Below are 26,906 nucleotides of genomic sequence, written 5' to 3' on the forward strand. Positions count from 1 at the left end.
AACTTAAACCTCTCCTCCTATACAGAGACTTCCGCATGGTTTTACAAGCCATCATACTCCCAAAGCTGGATTATTGTAACTCTCTCCTCCTAGGCCTTCCAGCATGTACCATCAAACCACTTCAGATGGTCCTGAACGCCTCTGCAAGAATTCTATCAAATGCCAAAAAGAGAGATCATATCACCCCAATTCTCCACCATCTCCACTGGCTTCCAATTAAATACAGGATCCAGTTCAAGTCTTTAATGATGATACATAAGGCCTTACACAACATCGCACCTCTCAACCTAACATTCCAAATTCAATTACACACATCTGTGAAACCAACCAGAAGCGCCTATCAGAACAGACTAATCACACAACCTATGAAATCCGTTCTGAGGAAACGTGCATTATCCACAGCAGGCCCTTCACTTTGGAACTCGCTCCCTCCAGACCTTCGTTTAGAACCATGCCACTCTACATTTAAAGGGAAACTTAAGACTTGGCTTTTCAAACAAGCTTTCCCCTAGAGCCAAGAACACGAAGAAAAGTCTTTTCAAGCCCACAACGAGTTATTCAGATCTATTTTTTTCTTCCTTTGTTAATCAGAAATTTACACATGCTGACTTCAATGTAAAACTTATTACTTTGTTTTTGTTCAATGTAAAACTTCTTTTATTCTGTTCTATGTAAACCGCTATTTGTAGCGATAGTTACTGTTCTTTGTGAACCGGGGTGATATGTATATTATACAGGAACCTCCGGTATATAAATTAATTTAAATAAATAAATTTAAATAAAATTATTACTCCAAGGTTTCTGGCGTGAGTGACAGGGGATATTTGATTGTTGCGAATAGAAGTAGTGGTGTTATATTGGATTTTTTGTTCATGATAAGTAATTCGGTTTTATCAATGTTGATTATGAGTTTTAATTTTGTAAGGAGTTTTATTGATTCAAGTAGTATAGAAGTGTCTTTATATGTTTCATCAATGGAGTTTTTTATGGGAATTAAAAGTTGTATGTCATCTGCGTAAAGGTAGTGGGTGATTTGCAGATCATTTAGTAGCTGGTAAAAGGTATACATTAAATAGAGTTTCAGATAATGCTGAACCTTGTGGAACTCCAGTATTGAGGTTAATTTTCTTAGAGATGTTATTATTGAATGAAACTTGGTAGCTTCTGTTGGAGAGAGAAGATGAAAACCACTGAAGTGTAGTCTCAGCTAAACCAATTTCATATAGTCGTTCTAGAAGAATTTGATGATTTACTGTATCAAATGCTGCAGAGAGATCAAGGAGTACTAGAAGAAATTGCTTTCTGTTATCAAATCCTCTTAGAATGGTGTCATTTAAAGAGAAGGAGAGTCTCAGTATTGAGATTTTTTCTGAAACCATATTGGTTTGGGGATAGTATGTTGTTTGTTTCCAGGTAATCATCAAGTTATGAGTGAACTACTTTTTCTATGATTTTGGCAATAAAGGGTAGATTAGAAATAGGGCAGTAATTTGATAGGTTGTTTGGGTCAAGGTTATTCTTTTTTAGTATGGGTTTGATTATTGCAGATTTGAGACAATTGGGATAGCTTCCTTCGGTAAGTGATAAATTGACGATCTTGGTGATTAATTTTGTTATAATAGGTTCAATTGTCTTGAGGCTTGTAATGTGGATGCTATCCAGAGGGTGGTTGGCAGGATTCATTTTCTTGATGATTGATTGGATCTGGATGGTGGAGGAGGTATCGAAGCTGTCCATTTTTATTTTATTTTTGTGTTCAGACATATGGATTGGGTGTTATTGATGAAGTTGGATTGAATTAGGTTTAATATTTTATTACTGAAGAATTCAGCAAAATCATCACTTTTGAATGATGGGCAAGTAGGTTTATTGGTAGTCTTTGTGAGGTATTGTACAATTGAGAAGAGCATTCTGGCGTTATGGTGGAATTTGTTGATTTTTTTTTTTTTTTTTTTTTTAAGAAATATTCTTTTTTTTTTTTGTGTTGTTGATGGAATATTTATATTGTGCTAGATTTGTTCAGTATCTGTTTAGAGTGACTGAGGTTTTGTTACGTCTCCATTCTCTTTCTTTTTTCCTGAGTAATCGTTTAGATGCTCTGATGCTATCATTATACCATGGATTGTTGTGCTTTGATGGCTTTATTGATTTAGTTATGATTGTATTGATGTTATCAGCTACTTTTTTAGTGATCATTAACCATGATTTTATGGCTTCATCAGAATTTGATAAGTTGATATTAGATAATTCCATTTGAAGGGTTTCTTGTAGGAGTTTCAATGTTGAATTGGGGGCGATAGGTAATATTATTTTGTTGGGTTTGAGGAGGATTAAGGATGAATTTAGAAGTCAGTGATGCTTGAATTTGGTGATGATCTGACCAAGGTATTTCAATAATGTTAGTTGAGTTAGTATACCAGTCATTCATATTAATGAATATGAGGTCAATAGTATGACCTGCTTTGTGGGTTGGAGCATCAACTATTTGTTTTAGTTGTAGTGAAGCAAGTGCATCAATGATGGTTAGGCAAGTTTTTGAATGGTTGCTTAAATCAGTGTACGTTGAAATCTCCTAAGATGATAATGGGTTTGTTAATTGAAATATTATTCATGATATATTCAATTAGTGGTGAACAATTTTTTTCTAGAGATCCTGGTGGGCAGTAGACAAGGCAAATTTGAAGTTTAGTGGAATCAAATAGTGTGATTTCAAATGGAGCAATTATGTTAATTGGCCGAAGAGACAGCTGAAGCTCTTTTTTGGCGATTAGCATTAAACCACCTCCTTTTTTTTCTTTTTCTTGGAATTGAGAATATGTTGTAATATTGGTTGTTTAATTGGTTGATGAGTACCATGTCAGTGTTTTTAAGCCAGGTTTCTGTTATTGCAATGAAATCTGGTTTATAATCATTAATCAAGTCATTGAATAAAGTATTTTTTTTAACTATAGGGCGTGCGTTCACTAGTATAAATGAAAGCATAATATAATTTGAGAATTGGATGTATGTGTTTGAGATGTTTGAAAGTTGTGGTTTTTTACAATAACGAGGAATATGAGGTGTGTGTTTCTTTTGCATTGGTTTTTTTTATTGGTAGAGTAGTTATTGTATTTTGATTTTGGAGTTTATTAGTTGCATCCATTCTTGAAAAATTTCAGTAGGAATTAGTTTTAGATGAATTGAGAGAAATAGAGGTTGTACAAAGGAGCGCTGAAAGGGCAGCGCGAAGGGACGCGCAAAGGGGCTAGCTCCTTTGGATGCGCTCCTTTGGTGCGCGACGCACGGCGCGCAGCGCCTGGGGTGAGTGAAAATTTAAATGACCTCACTTGGCTCCTCCTCCGACCTCAGGGGCGCTCTGAACTTCCGGCTAGTTTTGGTAGCGCTGGGGGTGGTGCTGTTCCAGTAAGCTACCTATTAAGTCAGCTGTCCGTTGGATTCTGAAGTCTCTGGCGTCGGTTCTCAGAGTCTTGAAAGATTTGGTAACCAAGCAACAGATCTCTGCAGTGCGAGACCGCAGCCCCAGTCTTCAGATGCAGGTACGTGTTAGTCACAGTGAATTTAGCATTTATTATCATAGGACAGTCTTCTCTCTATATATTTACATTGTATCACAGTTGGTACTCATTTGGATGGTTGGTTGTTGAAATGCATGTATTTGTTTACCATCTCTTTTGAGGTTTTCTTATATACTATGTGTTGCTGATCTGAGCAACATGCTCTATAATTTCATCATAAAAGAACAACTATAGGAATATTCCAAAAGTAACTAAGAATAAAAAATCTCTTGATTGCATAAGTCTTCACACTTGTTGACTCAATACTTGGTGGAAGCTCCATTTGCAGCAATAACAGCCATGAATCAATTAGGATAATTGTACCAATTTTGTACTCTGTGATGGTTTAGTTTTTGTCCATTCTTCCTGGCAGAAGAGTCCAGATTCTTTCAAGTTCACTGGGGAACATCTGTGGACCGCAGTCTTCATGTCTTGCCACAGGTTTTCTGTTGGATTCAGGTCTTGGCTTTAACTGAGCCACTTGAGGACCTCACTTTCGTATTGCTGATTCACTCCATTGTTGCTTTTGCTTCATGCTTAGGATCATTGTCCTGTTGGAAGGTGAATCTTCTTCCCTATATCAAGTATATGGTACACTGGAACGGGTTTTCCTCCAGAATAGTCTGTAGTTTACACTATCCATCCTTCCCTTGACCTTCACAAGCCTCCTTGTCCCTGCTGCTGCTGCAATGCATCTTTACAACATAACACTGCCACCACCATGTTTTACAGAAAGGAAGGTTTTAGAAAGGCGATGCGCTGTTTGTTTTATGCAGCACACATCACTTAGCTTGTTCCACTTTGATCTTATCAGATCACAAAATCTTCTCCCCCATGCGTGCAATGTCCCCTGAGTATTTCTTTGCAAATGCTATGTGGCACATAATAGGGCTTTTCTTCAGCAGTGGATTCCTTCTTGCCACTCTCACATACAGGCCACGTTTGTGGACTAGTTTTGAAATTGTTGAACAGTTAACATTTATCTCTGTCTTAGCCAGAGACCTCTGTAGGTCTTTTAAAGTAATCTCAGGCCTGACAGTGACCTTCCACAGCAGTGTCCTGAATTCATGGCTATTGACTTTGGAGAAAGGCCTGATCACAGCAGTGTCTTGGTGGTGGCAAACTGTTTCCACTTTACAATGGTGGACCTGACAGTGCCCTGAGGGATATTAAAATACCTTTTGTATCTTTTGAATAACATTTCGACAGCCCCTTGTTCAGCATGTTTTGACCTTAGATTCATGTCATACATCAGAAGTAGCTTGATTCTTCATCTAGGAGTATTTGAATCAGTTCAGTTACTGTGACTGGACACAGGTGGGCTTTGGTTAACTTATTATGGGCCTTGTTAAGGCAGTTTTTTGAACCGGAGCTAATCTGTGTTTACTATGATAAAGTGTATGAAGACTTTTTGGCAATCAGACTTTTCAATTCTTAATTAGTTTTGGAATATTTATATAATTGCTCTTTTACAATGAAAATGTAAAGTTGATGGTGCAAATCAGTGAAAAATATACAAGAGTGTGAAAGACTTTTATAAGGCACTGAATATGTAGGAACCTGGAGCCACTGTATTGTCTGCACACACTGACCTCATCCCTGCATTGCTGTGCACAGGACTGACCCTAGGAGCCAAGGTGGATCAGCCTGCTGTGATCCCTCTAATGCATCCATGCCTTTTTCTGCGCTCCCTACCCCAGTGAGATCCTCCTGCTGAGAGAAGTAGGGCTTCATACCAATATCTCTGACATTCTCTGTCAGCTTCACCCTGATATCAGAACTACAGGGGAAGAGATCACTGGGCCCGTGAGACCACAAAGCTCTGCACAGTTCAGATGTCAAAGTGAAACTGGCAGAGGGAAGGGGCAGATGCAGCTAACATGTGCTGCTCTCTTCCTGGGGAGTGGAGAGAGGAAGAGGTTTGCTCTTACTCTGAGCTCAGGAAGGACTTCACTGTGGGTAGGCAGATAGATGGCACACAGAGTGATCTGAATGGGCCTCCTCAGAGCATGGGGTCCAGGGAGGTCACTCTGATTTCCCCCCCACCATCTCATGGGACATCCCTAGTTATGTATAAATCAGATCGATAATTTGAAGTCTTGGTGCTGGTGATATATCCATAAGAGGTTTGGAGAGAATTTGGAAGCTGCATCTTCTCTGCTAATTAATCATGACGCATATACCTGTCTATCATGGTTGTAGAATCAGATTTTAAGTATTTTTATACACAGGTTTTTTTTGTGTCTTGATGGTGTTTTTTTGTTTTTTTCCCCTTGTAGACAGAACCTCCACTGAATACTCCTGAAAATAGGGAATACCTAGCCGAAATCATGTTCGAATCATTTAATATACCAGGACTGTATATTGCAGTACAGGTGAAAATTTATTCAACTTAGAGCTTGCTTCTGAACAATAATTACCAAATGCATTTTTTTCAGAACTCTACAACATAATGCATGGAACAGTATTTCAAATGTACACGTTCATTTTTCATGGATGATACATTCCTGAATCGGTTGTTCAGGGGCCAGAAGCAAAAAATGTTTTCTCCTGTTTTATGTTTGTAGTAAAAACTCTTGGTACATTCGGGGCTTTTTTTTTTTTTTGGGATGTGGACACACAAAGGCCTTGTTCAATAAAGATTTGTTTTTCCATAGATGCAGAATGGGAAAAGGGCATTTTTGAATAAGGTCAAAAATGAGAGACCTCCCTTATGGGCAGATACAGTAAAAGTCGCGGGAGAGCGGGCGAACGCCCAGGCCACTCTCCTGTGCACGCGATTCTGTATTCAAATGAGGGCCCGCGGTAAAAAGAGGCGCTAGGGACACTAGCACGTCCCTAGCGCCTCTTTTTGGACAGGAGCAGTGGCTGTCAGCGGGTTTGACAGCCATCGCTCAATTTTGCCAGCGTCTGTTCTCAAACCCGCTGACAGTCATGGGTACGGAAACCGGACGCCGGCAAAATTGAGCATCCGGTTTTCAACCTGCAGGCCGATTTCAAAATTATTTTTTTTTAAATTTTTTTTTTAACTTTCGGGACCTCCGACTTAATATCGCCATGATCACCACTTTCCCGGGGCCCAGAGAAATTAACGCATACCTTTGGGTAGGCGCTAATTTCTGAAAGTAAAATGTGAGGCTTGGCTGCACATTTTGCTTTCTGAATTGCACGGGAATACCTAATAGGGCCATCAAAATGCATTTGCATGTTGCGGGCGCTATTAGGTTCGGGGGGGTTGGACGCGCGTTTTCGACGCGCTATTGCCCCTTACTGAATAAGGGGTAAAGCTAGCACGTCAAAAATGCGCGTCCAATCGCGGGTTAACAGTGCGCTCTGCTGGAGCACACTGTACTGTATCGGCCTGTTAGTAATTTCAGCTCACCACTGTTAACATTCAAGAAAAAGGACATCTTGGGTGTGGAGACAGGGAAGGGGAAGGATAGATTTTCAAAATGTCACTGAGAAACAAGAAAACCGGTTTGGATATTCAGCCACAGCTAATTGACTACAGTTGTGACGCAATATCTGGTTAAATCTGATTCACAAAACTTTTAACCGGTTAGATTTCTGCAGTCAAAAAAACTGATTTTTAACCCCAGAAATCTTTTGAATGCTGACCCCAGAAAGTCTAAAAGGATGGTGCAAGTATGACCATGTTTAATTGTTTTGGGGCCAGGTAACCTCGCAATCAATAGATGTGGAAGAAGTACAAATATAATAATGGATCGGATAAAAAAGAAAGCAGATTTCTTTTTTTCCTTTTTACTAAAATGAAAGTGATTAAGGACAGGAAAATCCCAGAAGATTCTGCCCAGATTATTTAAATTACCAGAGCAGAAATCAAACTGAATTGTCAAACGCTGCTATGTAGCGAGGACTGGTTCCTTAATTTAGGGCATAGATTAAAGAATGATCATCTTGTGTTTTTCATGTTACCAATGTTACTGCATGTGAATAAAGGTTTACATATAAAAAAAAACCCTTCTCATTGGGTTAATGTAATACATTTCCTGACTAGTTTTCAGGAACTAATACTCCCTTCCTCAGGAACGAATATTGTAATTGTCATAGGAGGCTGTAAATTTGGAAATGGTGCCTGTTTAATTAAAAAAAAAAAAAAAAAAGTCTTCCCTTTTTAATACAATATTTTGCCCTGACCGTTTCCTTCTTGCTCTTTTTGGCTTCCCAGCTCAGTTGGAACCAGTCTTTGGTATGGTACTATGAACCTGCACTGAAAACTATCCAGGGATTTTCCCTCTTTTTAGCCCGCCTAACTATCACAGTGACATTCTTCTGCCAGCAGCCACAGAATGTGGCTCCCTTTGGATCCCAATATGCGTATGTGGCCTGAGTGTGGCCAGTAGCTATCCCTGTTGCATGGTTGCTGGGACTCCCTCCCACCTTGGGTGGAAGGGGGTGGCTGTGAACATGGGCCTCTACAGCATCCCTAGCTTTGGTCAGCTTCAGCAGAGACTGGGCTCAGGAATCTAATTCTGATCATTCACCACGTGGCAGTGCACACCACTGGCCGATAGTACTGTGACAGTGGGACTGGGCTTGTGAGGTCATGGCAAGATAGCAGCTCCATATATGGAACTGCAATGAAAGAGTTTCATGTTTGTTGTAAGATTAGCATTCTAATTTCTTGATAAGAGTGGACTTTTTTTTTTTTTTAATTTCTGGTCACGTGTCTTATCAGGATGTTCATTTTTCTTGTGTTGATCCTGTACAGCGAGATAAATTTATTAAGGATAGAACTAAATAAGTCACCACTCCATTAATATTTAGTCTATGCTACTGTTTGGGCTCAAGTAGTTGGGATTATAATGTGATTATATTAACAGACTAATTTGCTTAGTACCTTTTTTTTTTTTTAAACCTTTGGGTTTTTTTTTTGTTTTCCATGACTGGTTTTCTTTTTGATTTTGCCTTTTTAATCCCTCAGTGTTTAACTGGGGGATGCAGTTGCTGAGGGCATAAGGAAATTCTGTTGGCATACATAATACACAAAAGAGAGTTTTCCTTTTTCCTTTTCTCATTTCCTTTTTATGCTTTCTGCTGTCTTTCAATATCACATGATTTAAATGTCTTGGCAAACTTTGTTTGTAAATATGTTACTATATATCTAAAAACAAAAATTCAGAAAAATTCTAGTTTCCACCATTGTATTACTACATTAACTAGAGAAGCAAAAATTCAGGCTTATACGTAGATTTTCTAATGCTTTTCAACTTTGACCATTTTGAAAATGACCTTATTCTTATAGCATAGCTGTTAGGCCCATGATCTACTTCCCCTCTCTTCCCCCTCCTATTGGTGAATTTTCACAGAAGTTACCATGCCTCCAGATAGACAGACAGACAGACAGACATATGGATTGGACCAACCCTTAAGTATCATTTTTTTTTTTCTTAACATGAGTTGAAAAAGGTTAAAAAGGCTTTTTTTTAACAGATTAATGCTGTTGCCAAAAATATCAGCCACCCTATGGTAATTGATTACAGTGCCTAAGTAAAATGAAAAAGGTTTCCACTGCACATGTTCGGATGCGCGGGCATTGGTAGTGAAGGAATTTCTCCTTCTGAAGAAGTGCTGATAGCATAAACATTTTCAGCACAAGAAATAGAAACACAGAAAACAGAAATGACAGTAGAAAAGTCCCAAATGATCCATCATGTCTGCCCAGCAAGCTTATGGTAGTATCTGCTGTGCTGTGCAGGTTAACCCCATACTTACCAGTTTCCCAGACCATAAAAGTCATGGCCCTTGTTAGTTGCTGTCTGAATACAATTCCTCGTTACCTCTTGCCGGTGAAACAGAGAGCAATGTTGGAGTTGCATCAAAAGTATCAGGCTTATTGGTTAAGGGTAGTAACAGCTGCATCAGCAAGTTAACCCCATGCTTATTTGTTTCCCCAGACCATAAAAGTCAGAGTCCTTGTTGGTTGTTGTCTGAATCCAATCCCCCTTTTCCTCTTTTCCCTCTTCCATTGAAGCAGAGAGCAAAGATGGAGTTGCATCTTTATTTGAATTTATAAACCACCTAAAACAGTACTCTAGGCGATGTACAAATAAACAGACATAAAAAATGTAAATGACAAACAAACACAAGAACAGATAAATTCAAAATCATGAAGTTCACAGGTTTACCGTTGCAGGCCCAGTAAGGAGGCCGGATTTAGGTCCATGAGTGCAGGGTTCCAGAAGGAGCCCCGGTGCATGGCGCCTGGTCGAGGACGGTCGCTGCCATGACTGGGCCAGGTGAGTTGGAAGGGATATGAAATAGAGGAAACAATGCTTGGGTAGTTGTGAAAAGAAAACTCATTACTGAGCTGGAAGCCCAAAGGAGCAGGAAACAACTGAAGACCCCCCCCCCCCCCCCCCCTTTCCACTACTCAAAAAGAAGAAAACGTCAAGTGTTATGTCATGCCCAACTTTCTGTCCAACGTAGCAGCACCGGGGAGAAGCTGTTTGAGGATATGAAATAACTTTTCCTTCCCTACTGACTTGGTCCTGGAGCGCTGCTCTTCATTCCCGGCATGGGTGGGGCATACTCCAGTGAGAATCCACACAGGCAGAAGACAATTTGTGGAAGGAGGCAGCCATGGCCTTCAGCTGTTTGGAATCATTCCAGCATACCCCTCACCACCACAGAGAGGAGGTAGCAGAGACTGCAAAGGACTCTTACATCAGAGGAGATCTCAAATCTTGCTTACCCAGAGCAGATGAGGGAGGCCATGAAGTCTGTCCTGAGATGGGAACAGGTTGCAGGCACAGTACAGATGTGCATGGGCTACAAAAGTAGTGTCTGGACTGCTGTGTGGCCTCCTCAAGTATAATGTTTGCTGAGGCCCTTCCTTCGATGCCCTTGCTGTTAGTTTTCTCCCACCCCCATCTCCATTTTAGTCCCTCCCCATCTCACTCATTTTTTCTCACTCCCTTTTTACCCTCTCACTCATCGTTAGCTTCTCTCCTTCCTTTTTGCCCTTGCTCACGTTGCCTCCTTTCATCTCTTTCCCTATTATCTCTCTTGCTCTGTCTCCTTTCTCTCATTCGTTTCTGCTGCCGCAGCTAGGGTACCAGCAGAGACTCCAGGTTATGGAAAGAAGTGGTTGTGAGTAGTTGTGAGCCAAACTTGTTTGTATGGGAGCAACTCAATACCACCCATTAAGTAAAGATTTTTTTTCCAAAATAAAAAAAAAAAGCACAATAAATACCACAGCTCTTACCCCCACGTTAGTACATAGAGGGTAAATGTGGCAAGCATTCATTATCCGTCATTACCATTGCCCTTTCTATATTTGAATATACGGCTATGGTAAACTTACTGTGGGCAGTAGTAATGTGATTTCTGAACCACGGTAAAGGCTTAGTATGCATACTGACATTTGCTGTGTGCCACAAACACCTGTACTGTACATGGTAACGGTTTGCACACTTTAGTGTGTAAGGAACCTCAAGGATTCCTTACTAAAAGGAGTGAGCCAATTTTCTGGGGAGGTGCAAAGAGATTAGTTAAGAGATTTTGGTTTTGCTTCTCCCAGGGGGAGAAGCAGATGGTGTGTTCAAAGCCTTTACAAACCCCTGCCACCATCTTGGAGCATGGATTTTTGAGTTTGATTTCTTGAGTTAAGCTTCAAAGGATGGCATGTACTATGCTGTTCAATATTTACCTAGGTTAGGATTCTGGCATCTCTCTAAATAGAGATTAGGACAATTAAGGAGACAGAGTGCCATACACCTGATTTTGCTCATGTTTTGGTAACAGTTTTAGTGCCAGAGGAAGTTCTGTTCACCCTTCCTGCCTCTTATTTGGTTGCCCTTTTGAGGAATATTTTTCCCTTTTGTGTTACTGCGCACTCTAGGGTCCAGGGGGCTTAGCTGCTGCTGTTTTGTGGGCACTCTGCCTTTCCCCTAGAAAGGACTGAAAAAGAAGTGGTGTCAGCATAGAGGGATGTCTGCCTATCCATTTCCATGAGCAGTGTGAGGTATGGTCCAGGAGTATTACGAGCATCATGAGAATCAATGAAGGGAGGTGTGATAAGGAGCCCATTAGGTGCCAGAAAGTTGAGAGTGGAGAACAGTGACGACAATAGGTATACGAACTGGGACTTTAATATAAACTGGAAGTAAATTAGGATAAACCTTTTCCTTCCCATTCCCTTGGGGAAAATCAGGAGAATGATTTGCAAAGTGAAGGGAAGTGGGGAGTGAAAGTACTCAAGGAATTGAAGAACTGGAATTGGAGAACTGTTGCTGGAAAAGTGTAATTGGAGAACTGTTGCTGGAAAAGTGTAATTGGAGAACTGTTGTTGGAAAAGTGTGGTCAAAATATAATAAACCTAAACTTGTGATAATCAGTTGGACTATTATTTCAATTTGAGTTGTTAAGAACCATAAATTAACTTTTAGAACCTATCAGTAAAATTGAATTGGAACCCACACAGTCTATAGTGTGATTATTGTGGATGTCCTGTGCTGGGAGATCATTAGTGCTGTTTACAAGAGACTGAAAGAGAGGTTTGGGAGTGAATAATAGAAAAGGGCCTTGAAGCTGAGCTGCTTCCTCCCACAGGGGATCCTGGACTCTGCCCGGTTTGTTGGATTGTGAGAACTGTCTATTTGGGGTCCAAAACTGAAACATAAGCCTCTGGATTCAAAATCAGAGTTTTCCGATCTAGAGGTTAGAAGCATCTCCTAATGCTCCCCCTAATGTCCCATCTAGAGGTTAGAAGCATCTCAGCCCCCCTAACGTCAATATATTTTCCTCATCCACTATACAACAGCCATGCAGAGATTCAAAAGCAGGAACATGAACAAAGCAATTTCCTTGATTAATTTTAAGTTAACTCAGCATCAGTCAGAGCCCTGTCCTAGAAATGAGGGTGAGACTAGGAAAACTCAATTAGCATTCTCTACAGCAAGAAGTAGAAAGGCAAAAATGAGTATGAGATTTAACATCATTTTGGTTTAATGTACCATGAAACTTAACATCACTATGTGAATTGGCAATAAAAGGGTCAGCATTCAAAATGTTTATGCAGCTAAAGTCAGCTTCTAACCACATAAAGTTAACTGGTTTAAAATGTTCCTCCATCCAGGTAACTGCAGAATCATAGATTTAGCCAGCCAAAAAGAGGGGGCTGATTGGGATGTGTCTGGGATGGACTTTTCACATGTAAAGGTTTATTTACTAAGCCATGGTATTTTCCCCAGTGGCAAAATATTGTGGAACAAAATAACACTGCTTAGATGACCCAAAATAAAAATACACTGTGTGAGGGCGGTCTCACATCTCAGGGCAGTCCTCTTCTTTTTTTTTTTTTTTTTTTTTTTTTTTTAAAGGACCTGAGTGGCCTGAATATTTACCCCTGCCCCCCAATTAAAATCCACTGTGGGTTTTGAAATCTGTACCATCATCCTCCCTCCTCTGCCCTGTGATGCTGACAAAGATGGAGAATAATTATTTTTTAAAGTTGAAAGTCCTGGGCCTCTCCCCATTTGAGTAAAAACAGTAACTCCCCCTCCCCCCCTCCTCTCTCCTCTCCGGGACTTTCCTTATTTACAAGAAGTCCACAAAGGTCCTGTGTGGCTCAGAGCAACCCATAGGTCTCCATGCTCAGCATCACCATTTAAAAAAATCATACCAGTTGACCACATACAACTTTATCCCCCTTAGACTTCCGGTGGGGGGGGGGGGAACAGAATGTGGGCCATTTAGGCCCTTTAAGAATGTATCCCAGTCGCATCAGGGCATGTTAACTTTCCCCAGGAGCATCAGGACTCTAACGCACTTCTTGAGGAAGAGCTAACTTTTGATCAAATAATGCAGCTTGCAAATTTTGATGCAAACTGTGTTGTTTGTGTTTCATTGTATTTCCCTACGTATGAACTGATTTGAGGGCAAATAAACTCCATTTTCATATCGAGACACTGCTGGTTCTTTGTGGGAAAAGATAATGTGCAGTATTTGAAATAACAGGTGTCCTCTCTGTGTTAAGGCATTTATCATGTGGTAACCACAAAAGATGTAGTGGAGAGAAAAAAAGCAATGCATAAAGGAATACCAGAAAATAGGCGAGAAAGCATATCAGATTGGGAAAAAATTCCAGAAATATATTGGCAAAATATCAGAGATGATTTTAAGTCAATATAATGAAAATATCACAACCATATAAAGGCAAGTTGCTTTTTTTTTTTCAAGTTTTATTGTGAAAAATGTAAAGCAATACAAATCAAAGGAAAATGATCCTAACAATCGCCAGAAACAATATAGAGAAAACAATAGTAAAGTATCCATAAACCAAGACTTGAAAAAAAAATATATAAAAAGAATAAATCCCCCCAAACAACCAAAGAAAGAGAAATTATGCAAAAACTTAAGTAAAAAAAACCCAAAAAACCAAAACTCTCCTCCTCCCCAAAAGTAAGCAAACCCTGTCAAACTCCAGACTAAAAAAGGGCAAAAATAACAGCAATTAATACAAAAGTCCAAAGACAGAATGTGGAACACAGTGTAAGTACACATTCCCAAGAAAGATCTATCCCGTAGTTCTCAAGTGAAATAGGATGCTAGGGATTATTAGGAAAGGAATGGAGAACAAAACAGAATATCATAATGCCTCTGTATCTATCGCTCCATGGTGCGACCTCATCTTGAGTATTGTGTTCAGTTCTGGTCACCACATCTCATGAAAGATATAGCAGCATTAAAAAAGGTATAGAGAAAAACAACCAAGATGATAAAAGGGATGGAATAATTCCCCTATGAAGAAAGGCTAAAGAGGTTAGGTCTCTTCAGCTTGGAGAAGAGACAACTGAGGGGGAGATATGGTAGAGGTCTATAAAATAATGAGTGGAATGGAATGAGTAAACAATCAGTTTCTTTCGAAAAGTACAAAGACCAGGGGATACAGAATGAAATTACTGGGTAGAACATTTAAAACTAATCAGAGAAAATATTTTTTTACTCAACACATAATTAAGCTCTGGAATTTGTTGCCAGAGAATGTGATGAAAGCTATTACTATAGCTGCATTTAAAAAAGATGTGGACAAATTCCTGGAGGAAACATCCAATAACAATTATTAAGGTAGAGTTGCAGAAAGCCACTGCTTATCTTAGGATAAGCAGCTTGGAATCTGTCTAACCCTTTGGAATCCTGCCAGGTACTCGTGACCTGGCTTGGCTAGAGATGCCTTGCTGCCACCAATGTATGGACAATCAGTAGGGGGCATCTGATAACATTGGCATAATAGTTTGATAGTTATAACTCAACTGCAGTACAGCTGGATCTAGAGGAATTCTTATCTTGATAACCTTATAAATCCATGAAATGATTTCAACTAAAAAACTGTAATAACAGAAGAAAACGATGCATGCAGAAAAAAAGGAGAGGATTTTTGGCTTGTAATTTTCTTACATGTCTCTAAGATTATTAGTGTAAGTTGCAGCAAACTTATGACTTTTAGATTTGCATACTGCTTTGTTTAAGAGGTAGAATATGTGCCTCAGATATTAACTTCGATTGTGAACCCACTGGGGACAGGGAAATTCCTCCAGTATCTGAATGTAATCCGCTTTGAAGTGCCTGAAATGTGGAATATAAATAACGGCATTCCCACCAGACATGAAAAAAAAGCAACCCTTCCCCAACAATCTCGCCAACAAAGAGGAACCATGTTAAAACCCGCTTTACAGTTTCACAGGAGTATAATACCAATAATAAAAAGTTTTATACCCATTCTCTTGGAAAGAAGCACTAATGGAGTTTATGTAACTTGAGAAAAATATCTTTCCAGCCATCTTTAGGCACACATAACCCAAATCCTTTTCCCAAACCTTTTTAAGGTTATCTATTACTGTAAAATCAGCATTCAAGAGCAAATGGTAAATAAATGAGATCAAATCCTTGTTCCTAGATACACTTGGGACCAACTTGTCAAAAACAGACACTGCTCTACTACAAGAAGATTTCACAGGCTCTTTAGTTGCCAAACCCTTCAAATGTAAACATTGAAAAATAGGGACACTATCTAAAATGAAACTTTTCCTGGATAGTTTGCTAAGGGAGAAAATAAGATATATTCTTAAAAAGTTGACTAGTTCTACAAAGGCCCCTAGAAAATCACCCTGAAAATTTTGCCTTTGAGAAATGGTCAGGAAAATCAGGATTATTCCGTAACGAAGAGAGAAGTGAGGGGAAAAGATGACATCATCACTGGCGAGCCATGGTACAAACTTCCAAAAATGAAAAAAACAAAAGGATGAGATATAGCTAACAACTTTCTCACCTTTTAAGTGGCCCAGAGAGGAATAGCTCAATTTTTATCAGGAAGAAATCCTCTTTCCATCGGAACCCAATGCTTATCATGGAACTCATTCATTCAAAATATAACAATTTTCAATAGCATGGCCGAATAGTATTCCTTAAAATCAGAAAGTGCATGTCCACCTTTATCTCTCAGTAGCCCGCCAGCACCAGATAACCAGCTCTGGGCCTTTTACCCTGCCATATAAAATCAAAAATTAACTTAAGTTTCTTCAAGAAGAGAGGCGGGAGGTAGATTGGTAGCATTATCAAACAGAAATATGAATCAAGGAAGAGTATTCATTTCGATTGCAACAATCCTGCCAAACCAAGTTATTTGGAGGGGAGGCCATAGCTGAAGATCATTTCTAACTTTACTGAGCAAAGGTAAATAATTCTGCTCCATAAAGCTTCTCCAACCTTCTCGGGATAATTACCCCCAAATATTTTGAGGTGTCATTGCTCCACTCAAAAGAATAATCCATCTGAAGTCGCCAATGTACAGCCAGACGCAGCAGGAGAATAAGAATCTCTGTTTTACTCTCATTTACCCTATAACCGGAAACCTTACCAAGCATCTTAATTTCATCTATTATTACAGGTAAAGTTTGAAGAGGCTTGGTGTAACCTAAAGAAGAACATCGTCCGAGGGCAGTGCTATCCGGTTATCACTGCCGTCGTCTCCTTTAATACCAGAGTACCCAGGGTGACCTTGAATCCGTGAGGCCAAAGGTTTCCATTGCGAGGGCAAACAAAAGAGGTGAAAGGGGATAGCCCTGTCTGGTTCATATCTGCAGTAAAAATCTCTGGGACAACCTACCATTTACTCCTATCTGACCTTTTGCATTAGAACACAGAGTCTGAACCAATATCAAGAACCTCCTGCCAAAACCAAGTTGCTGAAAGGTTAAGTATAAATACTTAAGGACATTAGGCAAGTCACTTTTAAATAATTTAGAAAGAAAGAGCAGCGTGACCCCCGACACAAGCTGTGTTTCACGAAAGCTGCTTCAAGGGAATGACTTCCGTAAGCAGATAAGCAGCCATGGACATCCACACTTTATAGATTGCAATATTTTCAGCTCAGCTGATATTTTGCCCATATATATTTCTGGGACCTTTTCAGTCTGATATGCCTTCCTCCTCCCCCCCATTTTCTAGTTTAGCATGGGGCAAATGCTTTACTGTGTGGTAGAGCCCAAACGTAGCTTCGTAAATGACTTCCTTTAGTTGGTTGCCTTGCTTTTCAGGCTGACTGGCTAAATCTATGTAGCGAACTCTATCCGAATAAAGAGCTGTCCTAAATGTAACTACACAAACTACAATTTTAGCTGGTAAAATGAACTCTGCAGTGCTTTGAATGTCTGCCTCAGAATTGTAATGCCTAACGCATATCAGTGCTGTACATCAATAAGGATGAATTGCGACAGGAAGAAAGACATTGGATTCATCATACTCTGTGCTGTCTGCTTTAATACGTCGAGAAGCAGAGCAGTTTGAGTGAGAAGAGAGAGGCACCAAGGCTGGGTGAATTAGTGCAGTCATACTATACAATTGTTAACCTATGAGGAGGGTAATCTTCAGACAGCCCATGGTGCTTGTAAGCCGGTGGATACAAAGGCAAAACCCGCAGGTGAAACGTACATGCAGCAGAGAGGTGTAAAGAACGTGTATCTGTTTCTAGCCCTCCCCACCCCCACCTCAGGGGATATTTGGCTTGCTGTGAACATGTACTGGTCCCTGCAGGGAAGGTAGGTAGTTTTCAACCAGGCTTTCCTCAACGGTAAACACCTGTTGACCCACATAGAATCCCTTTTAATTATTATTTATTTATTTAGCATTTTTATATACCGAAATTCATGTAACAGAGTTACAAATCAATTCGGTTTACATTTTAACATTAATATGCATGTAAGAATGCTATTACATAGAACAAGGAATATTTGACTTGGAACAACTAAAACTAACATAAATTAAAACTGGGAGACTGGTATCACCATAAACCATTAATTATGCATTTCTACCCGTAGACAGCCTGACTTTTTTTTTTTTTTTCAGAAGCCGTTTCTGCGTGGAAATGTGATCTTTGAAAATTGCCAGCTTTTTCTGCAGGTGAGTTATGCGGGCGGTGCCACCGTGCGCATAACGACTTTACCCGCGGTTAGGGTTGACAGCTGGCTCCAGATTTTCAAGGCGGGTTGATCCATTCCTGGTTTTACCCCACTGCATGTTGGGACTTGTTCTGATTTCCCTATTGCATTCCCTAAGAAAAGGAAGACTTGTAGGTTACCTGCATGCAGGAAAGTAGAACCAGGACTGGATCAACCTGTCCTTTAAAATCTGCAGCCACTTGGCAACCCTACCCGCATTGAGGAGGGTGATATTCCCTTGGGCGGGATTTGTGGGGGGGAGTTTTCTGTCTCGCATGTACTTTTTGTATTTCTGTATGTATGCATATACATTTACTCAGAAAAGTACCCCAGCAAGTTGCAGGTGCACATCTGTGCGCTTGTACTTTTTTCTTGGGCGATTTTCAAAGATAAAAGTTTTCCCCTCTGAGCACTGGCATAAAGTCCGAGGATAAATTGTTAACCACAGACTTTTACACTTGTGCGGGTGGTTTGTCAATTATCCTAATAATAATAAAACTAGAAACAGCTTGTTCGAATGTAAAAACTAGATTTTAAATATAAAGTTACATAAATTTGCTAGCAGTTCTGAGTGCAAAAGCTTTGTGCTGTCACATTACGTCGGTATGAAAAAGATTCACCGCCAGCCTGGCTTGGGTGCAGGAGAGAGATGCATTTCCTCCTCCGTTAGGTAAACTCTCTTCTGGTGTTCAGTCTCCTGTGCTGCTCGTCGTGTTTGCTTTTGACCTGCTGATGGGATCGCAGCTGAGATTTGATGGAAGAGTCATTTTGTAAAGTAAGAAAAACTTTGCTGGAGGTGATAGCTCAGTTTGTTCTGTTGCTAACTGTGTTTTCTTATTTACACTTACAGGCCGTGTTGGCTTTAGCAGCCTCATGGACTTCGCGCCAGGTTGGAGAGCGAACGTTAACCGGAATAGTCATAGATAGCGGGGATGGTGTGACCCATGTCATTCCAGTCGTAAGTGTGTACAGCTTAGGCAATTAAATCTTTCCTTTTAGCATAAAGGGAGTGAAATCCCGTCCAAAATAACTGACTAGTTTTGTTTGATTTCCTTTCTTTTGCTAAGAAGAGAATTATGCTGCAGACTTTCAGACTACCTAGGCTTTTGAAAATTGCCCCCTTAATATACTCTTCTTTCAGAATCCTGTTCTCTGAATCCTGGATGGGTTAGGTTAATTACTGAAAACCTGCTGGCTGGCATTTTTATACACTTAAACCTTGACAGTCTGTCAGGACGAATCTGTGAAATTCCACAAGGTTCCTGAAGTAGCAATAAGATACCCCAGGGTTTGATTTAACTTCATGTACTCTACCCTCTGGAGGCATAGTTGCCTCCATATTTTGGGCTTCTGAAGCTATGACCTGAACCTCAAAGAGCTGTGTTTGTTTAAAAAAAAAAACAAAAAACTTTTTTATATACAATTTAAATATTAGCTTCATTTGATGCTGCAAATGTTCAGATTTTTATAACCTACAGGAGTCGTGCAGATCCCCTTGTAGATCTGCATGTGGCTCCCGAGTCTCAGGTTGGATTATTACTTCAAAACCATTGCAATTGATTTGTCTTCCTTCTACAGAAACTTGTTTTTATTTCTTGACCAGTGAATTGGTGACTGGGCTTTTGTCTCCACGGTTGTGTAATTAATCAGTAGCCATCCTGCAGAGTGCTTGGAGGCTGATACAGCCAGCATGTTCCCTAGACATGTTATGCTAACGGTCTTCCCTCATCCATCCTCTGCTGGGCCCCTAGTCGTTTCTGAAATTTCAGTTTCCAATGGTCTTGTAACATGCTAGTCAGTGACTGAACAGAATAGGCCGTGTGCCCAGGATATTTGTCAAATGTATCTAACCACTACATCCACTGATTCTTGCTCATGATGGATCTGAAGAGCCTGGCACTGTATTTAATGAAATAAAAACATTTTTTTTTTCAGGCAGAAGGTTATGTTATTGGAAGCTGCATCAAACACATCCCTATTGCAGGGAGAGATATTACGTATTTCATTCAACAGCTGTTAAGGGAGAGGGAGGTGGGAATTCCTCCTGAGCAATCTCTGGAGACAGCAAAAGCTGTGAAGGTAAAAATGGTTGTGAAATACTTCAGAGTATTAATGTGACTTAGTGTACGTAAATATTTCTTTGACTTGCATCATTCTGTTTTTCTTTTGGCCAGCCATAGATACTGGAGTGTCTTTTGCTTGCCACCTGCATATGTAATTAATTTTTGTGTTCTATTGCACTCCTCAAGCAGCCAGTACTGTTGGGGTTGACTGGTTCAGGGAGTGAAATAGACCAAGGTCTCTACTAGATAGCAGAATATTCAACTCCTCTCTCCTCATAGATGCAGCTGCATGGAACCTTCTAGCCAGTTTTTGCTCTGGTCTTGAGCAAGATAGACCATGTAGCTGGAGCAGCGGGCATATATTTTATTTAAATTTCGTTGTTTATTTTTCTTCATGCATCTTCTTTGGTGGTGGTCTTATCACAGATGTTGTAGGTGGGTGAGTAGAGGTGCTGTTGGATCCGCCATGTTGTAGCAGTCTGTACAGGTGGCACAGGACATTGCCATCCACAGAAGTGAGTCCTCCAGGTTCGGGATATCTTGTGAGAGGTTACAAATAAGGCCATAGGAGAGAGAATGGATCTATGTGAGGATGGAGATCCATCTTGCTGAAACCAACTGGAAAATAGACCTAGGGTCCAAGTAGCAGTTCTGTTCTATGTGAGCAAAGCTTTTTTCCCTTTTATTTATTTTTTCATGTGACCCGCCACTGGCACTTAGAGCTAAGTTCAGTATCTGGGGGCTGCGTTCCCCCCCTGGGTCCAAAGGGGCCCATAGACTCAGGAGAACGCCAGGTCATCCAGCTGTGGGAGGGCAGCCCTCTTCAGATGCCTGCAGTGGAATCTGATTGAAGTCTGCGTCAGATAAGAATGACAATTTCTCAGTGTAATGAGACATGGCAGAGGATTCTTCACCTGTGGCAACCAATCACTGATAACAGAAAGGGGACCGTGATGTCCTGAATATCATGCTAAGCTATATTCCACAGAAGTGGGCTCCCGTCTGTCAGAAAACTTGGGCAAGTTCAGAAATGTCTTTGAGCTCAGCAAGGCATGGCAGAGGGTTTCTGCTCCTGTGGCAGTATCCCCTAATGGCACAAAGGTCTTCAAAAGAGGATTCCACTGTCCTGAATTTCATGATATGCTGTGTCCTACTGCACTAGTATTTTTGTTTCTACTCATCCTGCTTGGAATCTGCAGGTCTACCATATTCTCTTGCTCTTTCAGATCCTTCAATTTCAGCCCTGGCTGAGAAACCTGACTCTGCGAATTCTGCCAGAATCCAGGACGCTTTGGCCTGTGGCTGTGCCCTTCAGCGCAATGTCTGCTTCTACCGTGCATGCTCTTAAGCACAAACACACTGGTTTACTGGTCAAGTCCTCTCATGTCTCTGAGGATTCCCAGGGGAGATTGTGCCCCAGATCTCTGGAACTCCAGAGTGGATCTGGTGGTTTTGGAGTAGGAGGTGGAAAAAGCTCACCATTTTTCAGACTGGCAGACTAAGCATGCAAATTTAATGTAGACAGTGTAGGGAAGAGTAAATTATAACTACACAATGCAAGGTTCCACATTAGGAGTCACCACTCAGGAAAAGGATCTAGGTGCCATCACTGAAAATACATTGAAATCTTCTGGTCCGTGTGCAGCAGCAGCCAAGAAAGCAAATAGAATTCTAGGGATTATTAGGAAAGGAATGGAGAATAAAACAGAGACTATCACAATGCCTCTGTATCGCTCCATGGTGCAACCTCATCTTGAGTATTGTGTGCAGTTCTGGTCACCACATCTCAAAAAAGAAATAGCAGAATTAAGATACAGAGAAGGCGACCAAGATGATAAAGGGGATGGAACAATTCCCCTATGAAGAAAGGCTGAAGAGGTTAGGACTCTTCAGCTGGGAGAAGAGACAGCTGAGGGGAGATATGATAGAGGTCTATAAAATAGTGAATGGAATGGAACAAGTAAATGTTAATCAGTTTTTACTCTTTCGAAAAATACAAAGACCAGGGGACCTAGAATGAAGTTACTGGTAATACTTTTAAAACTAATAAGAGAAAATATATTTTTACTTAATGCATAATTAAGCTCTGGAATTCATTGCCAGAGGATGTGGTGAAAGCTATTAGTATGTCTGCATTTAAAAAAGGTTTGAAGTTCCTGGAGGAAAAGTCCATTAACAATTATTAAGGTAGTGTTGCAGAAATCCACTGCTTATTCTTGGGATAAGCAGCTTGGAATCTATCTACCCCTTGGGGATCCTGCCAGTTACCTGTGACCTGGCTTGGCCTCTGTTGGAAACAGGATACTGGGCTTGATGGACTCTTGGTCTGACCCAACATAGCAAGTCTTGTGTTCTAAGCTATTCATGGATTAATTGGCCTTCCAGCTTTACAATCAAGGGATGGCTAAGACACTCAGCCTTTGATCATCCTAAAAGGAGGAGAGGTAACATCATCCCCATGGACTTAACCATTCAAGAGTTCTATGAGGCAAAATAGTCTCATTGTGTTAGGATATATGCAGGTTCTGAAAGTATTAAAAGACAGAATTAATTTCTAAGGTGCTTCTAGAACAACAGATCTAGGCACTTTCAGTGGAGTCTGCTACCCTGAAGATAACCAAGTGGACCACCATTCCTGCAGAAGCACTGGTTCCTATTTAGCCAGCCACATTAAATCTATCTTATGCAGGGATTATGATTGCTTTGCAATCTGTAGTTTATGGGATCTACATTTGCAGGGCCATAATTTTGTGTTTGAGCAAGTTTTCTCTATCATAATGTGGTGATCTTAGTTTGTGCTTTCATATGTAGCATGCAAATGATTTAACTGCCACTTTTATGGCTTTGGATTTTTTTTAACTATTAAATTGAGGCTGGGGCGAACAAATAATTGGAAAAAGCAGAGTGATTATCTTTGAAGGATTTGTAATGAAAGGAACTGTACTTATATGTATAAATGAATCAACTTCTGTTTTAACAGTATGCTTGCAGATGATTATTGGGAAGATAACCAACTGATTTGTTTGTATCTTATACACATTATGGATGTATGTCTTTTATGCTTATGAACATTATATTGTAAACCACCTTGAAATGGTGATTGGCGGTCCCGAAATATTTTAAATAAATAAGTGCATGTCGAAAGGAAAGCTACAGACAAGTATCTGTACTCTGTCATCATCTTTTCCAAGATTATCTGTAGCTACTAAGCAGTTGGCAGACTTAGCCTTTGAAGCAATTTATCTGTCTGCCAAATCTGTGGCATTTGCCGTGGCTGTCAGAATGATTATGTGACTCAGAAGCTGATCACCTGACATTTTCTCCAGGGACAGCCTTTAAGAGTCCCTGCCTGCTTGGATCATGTGTGAAGAAAGTGCTGTCTGGCTCTGCTCAAGGAAAGAAAGCTTACCTCCTTCAGCATAGACAGTATTTTTTTTGTTCTTTTGGGTTTTGTTTTGTTTTTGTTTTTTTACCAGGAAACTGACCTTTTCACGGGAGATAGCCCTTTTGTTCATTCAATGCAGTTTCTATAGATCCCTTCAAGCACTTTTCCAACAACTCTACAGGACAGGGGGGACACTCGGTCCTTGGAGTTTTTCAGAGGCAGGGCCTTGGCAGTGAGGTGGAAGACTGAAGGAATTGTTTTATGCCCGGAGTGAATATATGCAGGGTAGGTGGGTTCTGGTCATGTTTAGGTGCAATTAGCTTATAGTTTCAGTCTTTTTACGTCTTCCCTTTTGAGTTCAAGAGCTTCTTAAGACTCAGTAAGGACCACTGTCTTTTTCCGGATCTGGCAACTGAGGGTGAGATGGGCAATTTGCCCATTTCCCTGGGAAAAAAAACTCCTGGGGATATAGTCTATTTATTTCTCAAGAGATCTGGTGTGTTTTCATCTATCCTGAACCTGAAGGCTTTGAATCTCTTTGCAAGGGTCAATTTGGCGAAAAATGTAAACCACCAGAAAACTCTAGAGCTGGTATTAGAACCTGGACCTGAGTGCTAAGCTGGTGCCTAAGCCCTTGAGCCACAGAGAGTAGGATTAAATGGACAATTTTCTCAGTGGAGCAGGGTGGGCAATGGAGTGCCTCAAGGATCTATATTGGGACCCTTACTTTTCAATATATTTATAAATGATCTGGAAAGAAATACGATGAGTGAGAGAATCAAATTTGCAGATGATACAAAATTGTTCAGAGTAGTTAAATCACAAGCAGATTGTGATAAATTACAGGAAGACCTCGCGAGACTGGAAAATTGGGCATCGAAATGATTGATGAAATTTAATGTGGATAAGTGCAAGGTGATGCATATAGGGAAAAATAACCCTTGCTATAGTTACACAATATTAGGTTCCATATTAGGTGCTACCACCCAAGAAAGAGATCTAGGCATCATAGTGGATAACACATTGAAATCGTGCGGCAGTCAAAAAAGCAAACAGAATGTTGGGAATTATCAGAAAGGGAATGGTGAATAAAACGGAAAATGTCATAATGCCTCTGTATCACTCCATGGTGAGACCGCACCTTGAATACTGTGTACAGTTCTGGTTGCCGAATCTCAAAAAAGATATAATTGCGATGGAGAAGGTACAGAGAAGGGCGACCAAAATAAGGGGAATGGAACAGCTCCCCTATGAGGAAGTTGCTCTGCCCACTGCATTGGTTTCTTATCCACTCCTGCATACAGTTCAAGCTCCTCTTTCTCTCCTACCAATGCCTTCATTCTGCAGCACCTCACTACCCTCTCCACATGTACTCCGCTCATTGGATAAGTCACTCCTATTTGTGCCCTTCTCCTCTACTGCCAATTCCTGACTCCGTGTTTCCCACCTGGCTGCGCCGTATGCTTGGAAGAGTCTTCTTGAACTGGTGCCTCGTGCTCCCTCTCTTGCCATGTTTAAATCCCATCTGAAGTCCCACCTTTTTTAAACTTCTTTTAAATCATATGCATTTATTGTCTGCTTTTAGTTTTGCTAACTAATTTTCTTTTCTTCTTAACCATTATCTTGCTTTATTAAATACCCCAAGTTGCTTGTCCTGTATGTTTACTTTATTAGATTGTAAGCTCTGTTGAACAGGGACTGTCTTTTTTTGTGTTTTTGTACAGTGCTATGTATGTCCATGTAGCACTATAGAAATGTTAGGAAGTGGTAGTAGTAGTAGTAACTAGAGAAATTCTCCATCTGGCTAGAAGGTTCGGTGCAGCTGCTGCTGTGAGCGAGTTGTGCATTCCTCTCTCTAACAGATTCTGGTCCCAGTGGTCCTGGTCTATTATACTCCCCCCGAACCAGACATAATCAATTGTCCTTGTTGCTCTTTAAAGTTAATATAAAGAAACTTGACAGGTAAGAACATTTTTCTTCTTCCAGTGTTTTATAAGCAAGAAAATCCCAAGCATGTATACTTAATAAACTACAGCTGATGTATTTCAAGTACTTCTTTTTCCTCTTGATTGAAATAAAATCTAAATCAGAAATGTGAAAAAGGACATAATAATTATTTTGCTTCTTGTGACTGCCAAGCAAAATTATTTGAAAAATGATGTATTACTACTGATTTACGGGTAGATTATAAATGCCTGGTGCACATAAATCCTGGGCCTTGTGCACGCCAGGCAAATTTTCAAAGAGGCCCAGCCACGCGTGTAAACCCCGGCACGCGCCTAACTGCCGGGCCTCTTCAAAGGGGTGGGGCAGGGAAGCAGGAAGAGAGGCCACATCTTCCTGGGTCACTTGAGAAAGATCAGTGGGTGGCATGTAGACCGTTGGAGGCTGTTGCTAATCTGAAGAATGATGCAAGGATGAGCTGTATTCTCTGTGTGAAAGCTCTGAGGAATTCAAGACAGCAGAAGGAACTTCCCCACTACTGGCATCGTACACTCATAGACACAGCTGCCAATGCTTTTTGATCTTCATTTAATGCATGTCATCGAAGCTACTCAATGCTGGAATCAAAGAAGTGGAACTCTTTGTGTTTTGAAGGGTGGGAGGATCTGGACAATGGCCTATCTCCTAGGTCCCTATGGGTGCTCAATGTTGAAGGGGATCGATAACCTTCAGGTGTTGATATACTGCCAGCAGCCTGTGCAGCTCCTGAGACCTTTGATACCTGTGCCTCTGATGTGAATGATCCAGACTTAACATTCCTAATGAGTGCCTCCTTCAGCTCTCATTGGGAATGATGTCCTCCAGGAGTCATCTTTCTGCACGTGGAACACCCAGATAGCTTGTGGTTCTCCCCCAGACAAAGCACACATTTATCATGGGGATCCAAAATAGGCACTTATTGAAGCTGCTGCCCTTCTTCACCTGGAGCATCATCCCAAAAAACAAGTAAAACAAAATCAAATGATTTGATCTTAACAAAAAACCCAAAAAAAACCCAACTGATGCTGCTAGATGCATTGATGTTGATGCAACCAGCAGATAATGAAAATAAAGAAAACTTGGAATCAATCAACAAAACCTACCTAGTGAGATTAAGAGGAGTGGAATCAGTAAAACCAGGAGTCTCCATGCTAGAATAAAGAATTTTAAGAAACATTTCCTCACAGAAAGAGAGAGTGAGGGAGAGAGAACTGGGACTGTGGAGTTTTACAAAAAAACAGGCTAATGTGGCCCCCACACAATCTGGTGATATGGGGCGTGCTGCACATGCACAGTTGAGCATACCAAGTTCCTTCAGGTGATGTCACCCACAGGTGCAGACTTAACATTTTGCTTATCCTCCCAAGAAAAACTGCTCAGTAATATTTACAAAATGAGCAAATAAATCTAATTTTGCCCTGTTGATGTTTGCACTGGAGAAAATGTGTTATTTGGGTGCATG

The 26,906-nt window shown here is 40.5% G+C and overlaps 1 protein-coding gene across 5 annotated transcripts in view; it reads left to right on the forward strand.

Annotated features, from left to right (window-relative positions):
• The window catches only part of ACTR3B (actin related protein 3B), a 92,832-nt gene that overhangs the window by 30,454 nt on the left and 35,472 nt on the right, over positions 1-26,906 (forward strand). For 2 of the 5 annotated variants that reach the window (XM_029588452.1, XM_029588454.1), the window contains 4 exons: positions 5,834-5,929; positions 17,922-17,975; positions 18,864-18,971; positions 19,949-20,092. In XM_029588452.1, coding sequence (XP_029444312.1) covers positions 5,834-5,929; positions 17,922-17,975; positions 18,864-18,971; positions 19,949-20,092 — 402 coding nt within the window. Of the gene's footprint in view, positions 1-715; positions 3,537-5,833; positions 5,930-17,921; positions 17,976-18,863; positions 18,972-19,948; positions 20,093-26,906 lie in introns of those variants that run through there. The other 3 variants (XM_029588455.1, XM_029588456.1, XM_029588453.1) reach the window with 3 other exon arrangements.

The sequence above is a fragment of the Rhinatrema bivittatum genome, chromosome 2 (assembly GCF_901001135.1).
Source record: "Rhinatrema bivittatum chromosome 2, aRhiBiv1.1, whole genome shotgun sequence".
NCBI lineage: Eukaryota > Metazoa > Chordata > Amphibia > Gymnophiona > Rhinatrematidae > Rhinatrema > Rhinatrema bivittatum.